General features: G+C 48.4%; 1 protein-coding gene across 1 annotated transcript in view; it reads right to left on the reverse strand.

The window, feature by feature from the left end:
- The window catches only part of SAMD11 (sterile alpha motif domain containing 11), a 150,135-nt gene that overhangs the window by 49,023 nt on the left and 88,783 nt on the right, over nucleotides 1-12,329 (reverse strand). The window contains exons 6-7 of the mRNA XM_009274246.2: nucleotides 9,727-9,819; nucleotides 3,025-3,189 (exon numbers count right to left, since the gene is read on the reverse strand). Of these exons, the coding sequence (XP_009272521.2) occupies nucleotides 3,025-3,189; nucleotides 9,727-9,819 (258 nt within the window). The remainder of the gene's footprint in view (nucleotides 1-3,024; nucleotides 3,190-9,726; nucleotides 9,820-12,329) is intronic.

Below are 12,329 nucleotides of genomic sequence, written 5' to 3' on the forward strand. Positions count from 1 at the left end.
CCCTGCCCCCCCCCGCACAGGCCCCCCCGCCGAGGATCTGTTATTTACAATCCTGCACTCTGACAGTTGGGAAATCAGATTGATTGACAGTGGGACGCTGGCGGATGGAGGTTCCAGGCACGGAGACAGACTGAATTCAGAATGTGGGATGAATGCCACTGGGAGAATGGGGGCGGAGGAGGGGGGTTGAAAAGCAATTAAAAAAAAAAGATTTCTAAATTATTAACATTTTTTAAATTATTAATGTTATTGGTGCCTCCATGTGAGCCCGCAGATAAACTGCGCTTTGTACTGGCACTAATAATTTATAGCCCAACCAGAGCCCTGTGGTGTGGAGACAATCCAAAATACACGAAGTTTTGTCTTGTCAATGTTACACGAGAGAGTCTGTCTGTGCAGACTCCTTTTCTCCCCCTGCCCACCCCAAAACCTCAGTGTGACCCCTCACCTAACAAATGCTGATGAGACAATTTAATCATAATCATAAAAAAATACGTCAGGCTTTTAATGTAATGAGCTACTTTACTCATTACACGGGGGGAGAAGGGGGTGATACCAGCTGTTCTGCAGCACGCACTCTGCTGGGATGTACACGTTCCCCATGTCCAGCAGCCATCCGGTGCCCAGGTTAAGTGATCTATCACGACCGTCTGTTACAATACCGGTACACGTAACACGTTTTGTGCCGAGTACGTGCTCTGTTGTATTCAACATGGTCTACACAGACCTGCACGTCATGGTTGAACATTCGGCATTTCCATGTCTGCATGTGTTTTTCTTTTGTGCATGATGCATGTTACATACTGTCCTCTCGCATACTGCGCTTGTGTTCATTGCATGTATGTGTGGAAACTCCAGCCCTCTGGTGCGTGGCTTTGCCCCGTACCTACGTATCATGCTTGCAAGAGCTCTGCATCTCTGTAAATGTCTGCGACGCTGAACACCACACACAGAAGCACATGCCACGTTCACTACAGTGTGCCTCAGCACAGGTTTATGCCATGCCTTTGCTGATAAGCAAATCCTTACTCCACAGCGAAAGGAATCGCCTTCTTGCCCCCAGAGAAGCCAATCAAATCAAAGAGTGGCAAAGACGACAGCTTCTTCCTTAACCTAACAAGGAGCCCTGGGGATTTACACTCTAGACCGGAGATTCTTCTCCAGCTCTTGCTGGATGCTTCACCTATGTTGCTTGCGCTCCTTCCGTGGATCACCCAGGCAGGTACGTGTCAGCCCTCCACGCCTTGGATAGGAAGCAGCACAGGGGCTACAGATTCTTGCATAGCACTGCTTTTCAGTGACGCTTCAACCCTCTGCTTCCACGACTGGAACAGCGTCACCTCTTCCGTCTCCCTGGCTTTGCCGGATCCAGACTGCCGAGTTACTTCCCTCACCCCCCACTCCTGCATCAGAGGACCCGGGTACAATGCACGGCTTTACGCTGGACCAAGACGAGCCAGCGCCAGCAGGCTTTGCTCGGCCGAGGGAAGGTGAAGCGTCCCTGTGGGCTGAGGAGCCTTTAGCCTGTGGAGGGATGCTCGTGGCTCCTGCGCTCTGCCAAGCGGTTCCCAGGGTAGAACCTGTAACTGCCTAGTGCCCCCTTTAGGCACAGTGCAGGATGCTGCAGCCGAGCTGGATTTAGCCAGATTCCTCCACAACCCAGGCAAAACCTACCAGCAATCCTTCAATTCATGCAGGACCCATTAGATCCTGGTACTGCAGGACCCTTATCCCCTCAGGACGTCAATCCAGCCCCAGGACAAGGCAGCAACATTGGACAATGGTACCTGTTAATGAGGAAGCTGCTTCACGACCAGATTTTGGATTTTCCCCTCCTTGTATTAACGTAACTGTACAAGCGCCAGCCTCCTTTTAAAGGGCAGAAGGCAGCACCTTCACTTGAACATAGATATTGGTGCAGAAATACTCCTGTGCTGCTAAAGCCTAGGAACAGCAGACAGGCAGGTACAGAGGCACAATCTGCAGTGCACGCAACAGGCCTTAAATAAAGAAGGGCCAGGGGGTCCCTCAGCTACCGCTAGTGCCCAGCTCAACCTCAGAGGACCATGCCATCCTGGGAAGGTCTGGGGACAATTTCTTAGTGCTGGAAGCTGTGACCTACAGGGTCCTTACGGCAATGCTCTGAGGAAGCCCTCACCAAGTGAGCATACACTGGGTATGGAAGAAGTTCTCTTCCTTTCAGCAACCCTTCCCCTCACTTTTCCACAGCAGATCTGGCTTTGGCTAGTGAAGGACCAGATCAGTCCTTGGTGACGTAAACATAATTGTTTTTAATACATGGTACCATGGATGAACTTGTCCCACGGTCTTCAGCATTTGCCTGCTAAGCTGTCTTCAGCTTCATCTGCATATTTTAATTGTCCGTAAAATCATGACATCTAATTCTCATTAAGGTGAAAGGTCTTTAACACCAATTTATGCTATGTCTGTGGGTAGCAACTATTGCACAAACTTTCTAAACCTAGCACTATCAATGCTTAACTTAATCCTGCAACATCATCTTGCCGTTTCAGATCCCATCACTAAACGGCAGGAGTATCTGGCACTGCCTACATCTCACACCCCCCCTGCTTTATGCCAACACTCATTCCCCTTGTGCCACATTATGACCCAAACAAGACTTACACCACAGATTCTGAATATCCAGGTTGACACAAACTCTTGAAACAAAGGAAGAAAAGGACCCCCCCCACACCGCCATTGCAAAATACACAATAGCGATGTTGCAGCTCATCTATCCCAGTAAACAAATGCATAGCCCCCACAGCTAGCTACAGAAGGTATTAGCATTTATAGATGCCTGAGGGTAGATGCCCCCAGAGAGATGATGGGAGAAACAGTCTGTAGGATACTCTCTAGCACCACCTGTATTCACTGCATGATAAACATGCAATGCTGCAGCCCATAAATCCTCCTCACATGCACACAGGGGTTAGGGACATCTTACAAGACTTATACCAAATGGCAAAGCGAGCCCCTTCTCCCGTTTGTAAGAGCCTGTACCTCCATGGCTGGGCACTGCCATACTGTTGGCCAGCTGGTAGAGACGTTGTTGCTGCTGCTCTTCAAACGTGCCGTGTTCATTCAGTGCTGACATCATGCGTCTATAGTGCTCCTCTGGGGTCATCTGAGTCACCGAGTCCTCAAGCAGAGGTGTGTGGGAGTTTTCTGAAAAGCAGAAAGATTTGGTCTTTTTTCCAGAGAGAAATACAGTGGAAAATCACATAAGTATAGGGACAGTGGAAAAGAAAGAGAAAGGGGGGTAGAAGGATATTAGCACAATTTCCCACAACTCGGTAGCGTACCTACTGAACAAGATGTACCAAACTGCCAAATGCAGCTGTCCTTGTGCTCCGAGATGTACCATCATATGCGGTCAGGACACACCTATACCTTGCTAAACCTCCAAACATGGGCACACTTATATACAGAAAAGCCTACAGCTTCAATTGCCACAGCACCCACAAAACTTACGAACAACTTCCCCCCGCCAAAGCAACAAGCATTACCTTATAATAATACAAAATTACCAGCAAGCTCTCTACCCCCAAGGTGGCAGAGAGGACAGGCAGGATGAAAGAGTTCACTGAGTTCTCACCCTTTCATCTTAGGGGACGTTGAGTTCTTTTTTTCAACTAATACCTGATCCGACATGCACCTCTTTCCCCCACCTTTCTGAACACCCACAAGGACACAATAACGCGAGAGATACAATAACAAGCATCCAGTGTAGGTGATGCTGACAACCGCACAACAGACAGCGATGACAGTCCACCTGCCCAGCTCTCGGAGGCAAGTCACAAAAGCGGGTTGTTTCAGATCTGTACGTATGGCTAAGCACCCTGAGGCCATTAAAATTATACCCAACGTGCCTACCTCTCCATCTTCCCGGAATGACTGCACAGCCAAGGAGGCGCTTTGAGGAAGGCCCTGCCTGCTCCCTGGGCAGTAGGGATCCCAGTCTAACAATCAGGGAGATAAAGCCACAGAGGCTTTCTGTTTACTGTAAGCAGAACTCAAAGTAATTACCGTTCTCCACCTTGGCGGTGGCTGCTCTAACACTATTTTATCTTGGATCTTCCCCACAGGCAAAACCTTTTCATTACTCAGAGAGGAACTCCCGGTAACAATCTAAACAGGCAGAGGGAAGGGAGGGAGCAGGAAGGGCTCCCCCCATGCTGCAGTCACAAGACCACCGCTGCGTTCAGTGAATGACAAGACCACCCTACCGTGTGCCCCAGATTCGTGCTCCTTCATCCACCTCATTTCACAGACAGAGTCCCTCGGGGATCACGGCAGGTGATGCTGCTGCTAGACTGGCTCCAAATTCAAGGTGGTGGCTCTGAGCACAGGCCACTTACTTTACACCAGAGTCAGCACTGTGACGAATATGCAGGCACTGACATCTTGCTGGGAAAAGAGCTGTGGATCTCTCTCAGGTGAGAGAAAGGCCCCTAAGCTAGCTATCAGAAAAGATAGCCTGTGGCAAACAAATACAGTCCAAGAGACAGAGTACCTGTAAAACGTGGCCCTGCCACAGTAGCTTAGGGACTTGTTCACTTCTGCCTTGGCCAGAATGAGAGGCCATTAGCGGCAAGTGCTGTCTGCCACCAAACTCATTACACAACCAAGCATACAGGGGCTCAGATTTTGGGGATGCAACCCTCACATGTCATAATGAAGCCACCTCCTCCCCAAAACATAGGAGGGGCTAATAATAATAACAGCCCGAGCTGCACAAAGTTTCAGTAAAAAAAAGGGTTGCATCACCGGCTCCCAAGGCACTCTTCCTCTGCAAAAGGGAAATGACTTCAGTCCCCTCCAACTCAGGTCAGCCATCCAGCTCAGCAAGGATTCTCAATCAGCATAACAATTTGTGGCCATATCTGCAACCACTGATCTCTACCCCAGTGACATGCATCTGCATCGCAGGGACCACAGGCTTCCTGTGTAAATCACAGGTTCATGGCCTGCTTCAAGGTAGCTATTGTCAGGAGCTGGGTCCCCACCCTGTACCGTGTGCATCACACTTAGAAACCAGACCCGAAAGAGGGACCCAGTCACTCTGCAGGCCAGATTCCCACATCCTCCTCCGCTCTCTTGCCGCTCCTGCCACCTCCCCCAGGAACACAGAAGTGCACCAACTGTTTCAGTTCCCTTCTGAAGCTTTTAACCAAAGGTCTAAGGAGCAAAGCCGCATGCCACAGACCTGATTTAGAAAAACACGGATTTTTTTTTTTTTCCCCCCACAGCTGTGTCATTAGAGGAAAAAAGGGAGGGGGGAAGGGATTTAATAACACTTAATTACCATAAACTCTATCCGATCAGCCGCAGAGCAGATTTCAGGTGCAAGGAGAGGAGGGAGAATGGGGGTGGCAAGGGGAGGCTAAGAGGAAGGAGGAGTCCAGGGAAAGGCTGGATTTCCACACTTAAAACTTGGAAGATTTCACATGACTCAGCCAGCGATAATTCCAGCTTTGCTGAAGCTTTGCTGTCTGCTTTTGTCATTACCAGGGGGTAATGCGGGAGACTGATCTTGCCAAATCTCTTCCAGCCGCCAGGTGTGAAATGGACTCTGGCACGGTCACTGGGAAGGCACAGCCGAGGCAAGCATCTGTTGGGCCTTCACGGTCTCCCGCACGCCCCCCTGTTCGCCCAAGCCAAGGGGAGCCCACCTCTCCCACCCTCCACCAACACTTGCAGGGTCCCGACGGTGGCAGCCACAGAGAATTCAGGCTCTCGGAGGACACAGGTTTTCTGCTCGGTCTGAAGGACATGTCATTGCTGCACAATCTTTTCACCAAGGCTCGTCCTCCCCAGGCAATCCCAGACAAGACAGAAGCACCCAGCCTGTCTGTCTCCTCTCCTTTGCTACAACAAACCTACAACAGGCCGAGGCTCCCTTTACTGAACCACAGTAAAAGCTTAAGGAGCCTGCTGCAAAAGCATCTCAACCCCAGGTTCAAAGCCAGGTCTTGGTCAGTGGCTTTAGGGTCTTTGCTGCCTGAGCTGTCACTTGCCAGGGCAGAGAGGGCCCGTACCCACTCTCCCCATATTCAGCAGTATGGGTTTGGGGGGCAGTGAAGTTGTTAGCAAGAATGGGGCCCAATATTGTTTCTTCATTTGGCCTAACTGGACAGCTGCCAAGCCAATCACCGTATGGATATCCCCCCCAAAGAAGAGGAACAAATTGACAGAGGCTGGATTGGAATCGCTCAGCTGTAGTCCGGCTCCGGTTCTGGTCTACTTCATTAACCAAAGATGCAATAAGATTTTGTTTTGTTTTAAATGATCTACAGTAGCAAAGAAAAGAGAATGGCAGAAGGAGCAGCATATGAGCTCATCAGCCCACCCCAGGGGGCGAGTGCGATATCATTCCCTACGTGTGTTTTCCAGCACTTAGTCCAGTCCAGTTTCAAATCTTCCCAAATGATGAGGCTTCTACCAGATTTATTTTTCAGCAGTTCAAATAGGAACCAAAATACTCTTACTGATTTTCTCTTTTTGCAATCGTTCAGTTTTATTTCATGTCTCAAGGTATCGGAGAAGCAGATCTCCAGACATGCTGTTGCCGCAGGAGTGAGGGTTTTACTTGGGGAATTGTCTCCCGGGGAGAAAGCTTCCTCCGTGACCTGCCAGCACAGCCCTCGCTCCGAGCCTCTGATATGCTCGCATTTCCATATTAGACGCGAGAACGTTCTGCTCTGTTTGACAGCAGTGCTGGCACGGCCCTGTTTCCACTGAGATAGGGCTCTCTTTTGATCTCTGGTGCGCACACTGCGAGCGTTGGGGAGGGGGAAGGGAAGGTTACTGCTTCCCCGCTGGAAGGGTTTCCAGCCCTACAGGTGTTTTTTCACTCAGTCAGAGTGAAGGAGTGATTTACTTGGCTGCCTCTGTTCTCCTTGCCTTGTCAGGCGCAGCCACAGCAGCACGAGATGTGCCGCGGGCACGGGGTCACTTCTCATCTTCAAAAGGCTGTTTCAGAGACAATGCAGCCGTGCCCTGAGCAAGAGCTGCATCCAGGGCCAGCATGCAATGGGGAGGGGGAGAGTCCCCACCCTGAGCTGTACATCGCCACAGCAGAGTGCAAAAGGCGGAGGACCAGCACCCACACAAGGCACACCACCAGGCCGGAGAAAAAGGAAGGGTGCCTCCCAGGGAGACACTGCAGACCTGGCTCCTACCAGAGCACAGCGTGGGGCTGCACAGGCTACAGAACTCCAATCCGTCCTTGTTTCCCTTCCCGCTCCTGAATCACAAACTGCACTGACAGTATCTGGGTCCCAGCCAAGCTTGGGGCTCTAGCACAATCTCACACTTTACAGCACTACTCCACAGCAGTAGTTCCCAAATTCCAGGTAACTAGCCACTAGGGTCCCTCCTCTTTGAAAATGGCTTGTCACACAACGCGGATCCTTCTGTTTCCAGCCAGCTCCTTAGTACAGAGCTGGGAACACAGGGATCGTTTCCCTCCCGGCCCTCCATGGTATCCATGCCACTGGAAGGCTGCCTGATGGCCAGCAGGATGGGAAGTCTCCTGGGGGTTCTCAGCTGCAAGGTCCTCTCACTGTTTGGGGCTTAAGACACAGAAACACTGGCTATAGCCCCTCCTTTGACCCCCTTTTCATAGCAGAGGGTGGGTAGATAAAGGCCCCAAAAGCACAAAAGTCTCTGCCCCTATTCAGCCCCTCACTATTCGGATGCTATTCTAGCATCAGCACAGCCTAGGCTTAAAATGCCTGCCACAGTGTTGGAGAGAACAGGGGTTCCCCAATGATCTAATATAATAAAAAACAGGTAACACGGGAGATTAGTAAAAGGCCCAGCTCAGAATTTCCATTCGGTCTAACACTCTTTTAAAGGGCAGGGAAGGCTTTCTGAGAAGAAAGTGGGAGTAGAAAACGAAAGTTTGCTTTTATTCAGGGCTTCCTAGGAACCCCTCTCTTAATGAGTTGGGGGAATCCCTGAGTCATTCAGAGTTAAGGAGCAGGATTTAGGTCCTGAGTGCATACTGCAAAGTCAGGGGCTGCTTATCTGCCTCACACCGCACTCAACCCACTCAAGTAAATAAAAATGGTGGGAAGGCCAGAGGAAAGAAACGCAATGGGATCATTTGACCCTGCTGCTCCCATGGCAGAAACATCAATTCATGCAAGTTCTGCCACTTTATTAGGATGAATCCAAATGCAATAGATGGCTTGATTAAAGTTTAGCCCATTCTCAGCCAGGCCACATAGGTTGCTGTTACCTGGATTCAGTTCCTCAGCATGCACTGTCTTGGAATTACAAAGGATACAGACTCAGCAGAAACAGCAAGATGACAGCAGGCGTATCAAGTGTGTTACAGGAGTCTCATGCCCCTATATAACAAATGTGTTTCAGAATCTATAGAAGCATCCTGCTGGAACTTACCTGCACATCTACTAGAAACATTTCAAGGATAACAGGAATAGGGCAGATGAAAAAAAAATCAAGGAAAAGAGGTAAGGAGTAGCAGCATATAGGGTTCCTCTTTACACCTTTCAGAAAAGCCCAGTAAAGAGCTAAGGCGCTTTTACTTGTATTAAAGAGTTAACAGGCAGGAGAGGGTTACATGAAAGACAAGATTTAGTATGTTCTTAGGTAGTGTTAGGAATATTGTATTAAGTGACACTAGCATTCAACATCCTCTCAGAGTATGCTGCCTTTCAGATCATAATTTGGGGACAAGGAGTCAAGAAGAGACAACATACAGGAACATTATGTGAAATTAGGATGCAGTACAGGTCCTACAATGTACCTTTATATAGCATAATATAAGGTACGTAGTTTAAGAAGGCTTCAGGACAAACTGCTGCAAGAAGTGCCCTTTGAGATTCCCTGGATTGGTTATTGAGGATATACACCTTGAAGAGTCTCAGCTGCTGGACTCCAAACCCGTGAAACAGGATCTACCTTCAGACAGCTAGTCTGTTTTTTGGATTTTTTTTAGTGGCCAAAGAGTGCAGGTTAAGCACAGTGATCGAGATGGGTATTACTGACAGCTAATTAGTTTGAACTTAACAACAAAGCCTTTAGGTGAACGGCCTGCAAAACCTCATTTAGGCAACCACGAGACAAACTCATTAACTGCAGGCTCCATTACCCACTTCACTTTACCAGTTGTAAAGAAATTTTAAAAATCATGTTCATAGGAAAGAACCGTAAGACAAATCAGGAGATTTTTAAAAAAAAAAAAAAATCCCTAAAAAGAGAAACCTTCTGCAGATTCCATCTCTATAGGAACAGTGCCATAAATGCATAAGAAAGAACTAGGCAGCCCTATTCTCCCTGCTAGGCTTCTTTTTTTCCCTTTAAAGGAACAGATGCCAGCATGGTAAGCCTGTGTCTATCTTTTATATTAAACGTAATCAAGACATTCTGCCTGAAAAGTAACACCCCTAAAATCCACCTCAAAAGCTGCAGCTTGCTTTTTTAATCATAAAACAATTACTCTAATTAAGCGGCAATCCCTTTCTTGCACTGCAAGCTTCCCTCCGATTAGATAAAGAAAGCACAGTGCACTGGTAGCCTCCTTCATGCACCCTCGGTGCTGGATACTTACAGCTCCCACACCACAGCCTCTTGCAGCCCTCCCTTCCCTCCCTCCTTAATTTCAATTAAGTTCCACTTTTAAGAAAGGAGAAGAAAGGGGAAGGGGATGGGGGAGGGAGAAGCAGCACTTACCCTTTGGGGACTCACTTCTGGCTTTCTTGCTTTCTAAAGGACACTCACTGCTGCTGTTGGGAGAACATACTCTTCTCTTACCTAAAATTTCATCTAGAAGAGAGATGAGAAACCTGAGTATCAGATAAGGTTGTACTTTCCTCTTTGTAGAAGCAACCAGAGAGACTTTGGTATTTTGCTTCTCTCTGTCTCACACACACAGACACACACACACATATATTACAAGCAGAGGAAAAAAAATGAAAGTAAGAAAAATCATCATCTTGAGAGCCTTGATCTGCTTTCCTAATCACGCAGTCCAAAAGCACATAATGACTATTCACACACTGATCAATGCAACGTTTTAAAGCTATAAATTCTGAATCCAGTTGATTTCCTTACTGAGTTTCATCATTTGTTCTGTTGCCTTTTGTCCCCCTGGTGTTTCCACTCCTTTCATGCCCTGATGCAAAGCAACTGGGGGAGAGAAAGGGGAGGAAAAAAACAACACAAAAAAAAAAAGCACAACAGATCTCTGAATCTTCCTACCACAGTATCTCTCTCTCTCTCTCTCTCTCAATCTCTCCCCCCCCCCTCCTTCAAAACCTCAAGGTCCTTAGCAATCTTCCCCCTCTAGATTGTACGGAAACACTCAAGCCTTTTGCATTACTGCAGCCCTACAAACCAACACAAAATATCTAATATACAATTACAGCGTCCCCGAACAGATTTAAAATCAATATCCTCCCATAATAATGCTGGGGAAACTGAAAGCATGATGTTGCATACGGGCAGGAAGGAAGAGACTGTTTGTCACTGCAAGCATCAAATTCTCATCTATCAAGGGCTTGTTAAAGATGCAGCATCTTAAAATAAAAAAATAAAAAAATAAAAATCTCACAAACAAGCACCATATTTGAGTGAGTATACATCTGCCTGTGAGTCAACATGCACGCAAAGCTGCTGCAATTTGCCCAAAGTGTGTTGGTTAAGAAAGGTTACAAACCCCCTTGGTGCTGTTCATAAGAACAACAAAATTATTTATGTTCCAGGGGACATTTTAAGCCAAGCAACTGTCCCTCATACTCAGAATCACTCCACATTACTTTGAATTCAGCTAAGCAAGCCCAGGTTCCTGCCTTGGCATTGTATTTATCAAGAGATCCAGAGCACAGATCTGTGGCTGCCACAGGCGGAGCAGTGCCGAGAGCAGACAGTTAACGTGCCGAGGGCAGAGCCTGCCAGGCAATGCCTTTATCCAAAGAGCAATTCTGGAGCTCTGCAAAGTTACAAGTGGCATTTTCAAGGTTTTAAAGAGCACAAGCTGCCTCCGATCTTATCTTGCCATGACCCTGTCACCCAGCCTGTTAACAAAACTGGCACTCAGAGACAACCGCAGAGGCTTGCAACCATCCATAACCAAAAGCAAAGTAAATACAACAAAACCGTGGCAATTGGAAAGCAGATGGGAAAGGATAGTCAGCCAGTGACAGCACTTAAGTTTTCTCAGCACTTCACATCCCAGGTGTTGAGTCAGCCTTTCAATACAATTTGAATTTTATCAATCCTCCTGCCTCAGTTTACCCTTTAAATAACTTCTCCAAAGCCACAGACAGTATCAGCTTGCCAAGCCAGCATCGAAGCTAGGAAGTACCTGGCCACACAGCACAAATAGAGTCACAAGCTCCCTCCCCATGGAATGCTTCATTCTTCATGTTGATTTTCCTGGAAATGTTAGTCTGATGCTGCAAACCCTCAGCGCTGGAGGCCAAGACCATATATCCTCCTCAGAAGTGTTCTCATCCGGGATTTGTGGCTTTGAAACAACAAAAGTCCCGTTGCTCTGCTCGCCCCTCCCAGCCTGGGCAGGAGGCAGCAAAACCCAACAGGGCTTGTTCTTATGTACTTCAGGCAGAAGAGACTCCATGGAAGAACTGGTGACAGAAGCACCAGTTACATGTGACAGCAGTTAGAATATGAGCAGTAAAGATTCCTTGATTTCACAACTCTGCCAAGGCACCTCATTACTCTCCTATCACTCCTTCTCTCTTGCTATTCCACTCCCACCCCCACGCGCCCATCTGCCAGCAGACATTCGCTCCGACTAGCACCATGCCTTGCTATTCCCAGACACGTCAGCAGGACAGGTTGCAAGTCCCATCTCACTCCCAACCGGCTGCACTTGTGCAGGGGAAGACCAAGATCGCGCAGTAACTCTGAAGCGGCACCAACTCCACCCGACCCATGCCCCACCAGTCTCCAAAACACCCACTTCTCGGCACACACGCAAGCGAGCTGGCAGCTGCACGAACAGTCAGGTGTGACAGCCTGCCATCACCGGCGTGCCACAGGGAACGGTCCCAGATGTCTTGCAGTCAAGATTTGAACTTGGCCCTCCAGAGAGATCCCACATTAGCGCATTAATCTCTAGGATGAACTGCAGCATTTTCCTTCCAGCATCTCAGGTTCACATTGTACCAAAGCACCAAATCCCACACACTGAATTTGTAGTTGGGCTGCCCCCCCCCCCAGCAGTTTTTATGGCAGTTCGTTAGATCACAGAATGAAAATTTTCCTCTTCCCCCCCCCCCCCCCCCCCCCCCCCCCTCGCCACAGTGCACTCC

Source organism: Aptenodytes forsteri, unplaced genomic scaffold (genome assembly GCF_000699145.1).
Source record: "Aptenodytes forsteri isolate BGI_AS27 unplaced genomic scaffold, ASM69914v1 Scaffold16, whole genome shotgun sequence".
In the NCBI taxonomy this organism is placed as follows: Eukaryota; Metazoa; Chordata; class Aves; order Sphenisciformes; family Spheniscidae; genus Aptenodytes; species Aptenodytes forsteri.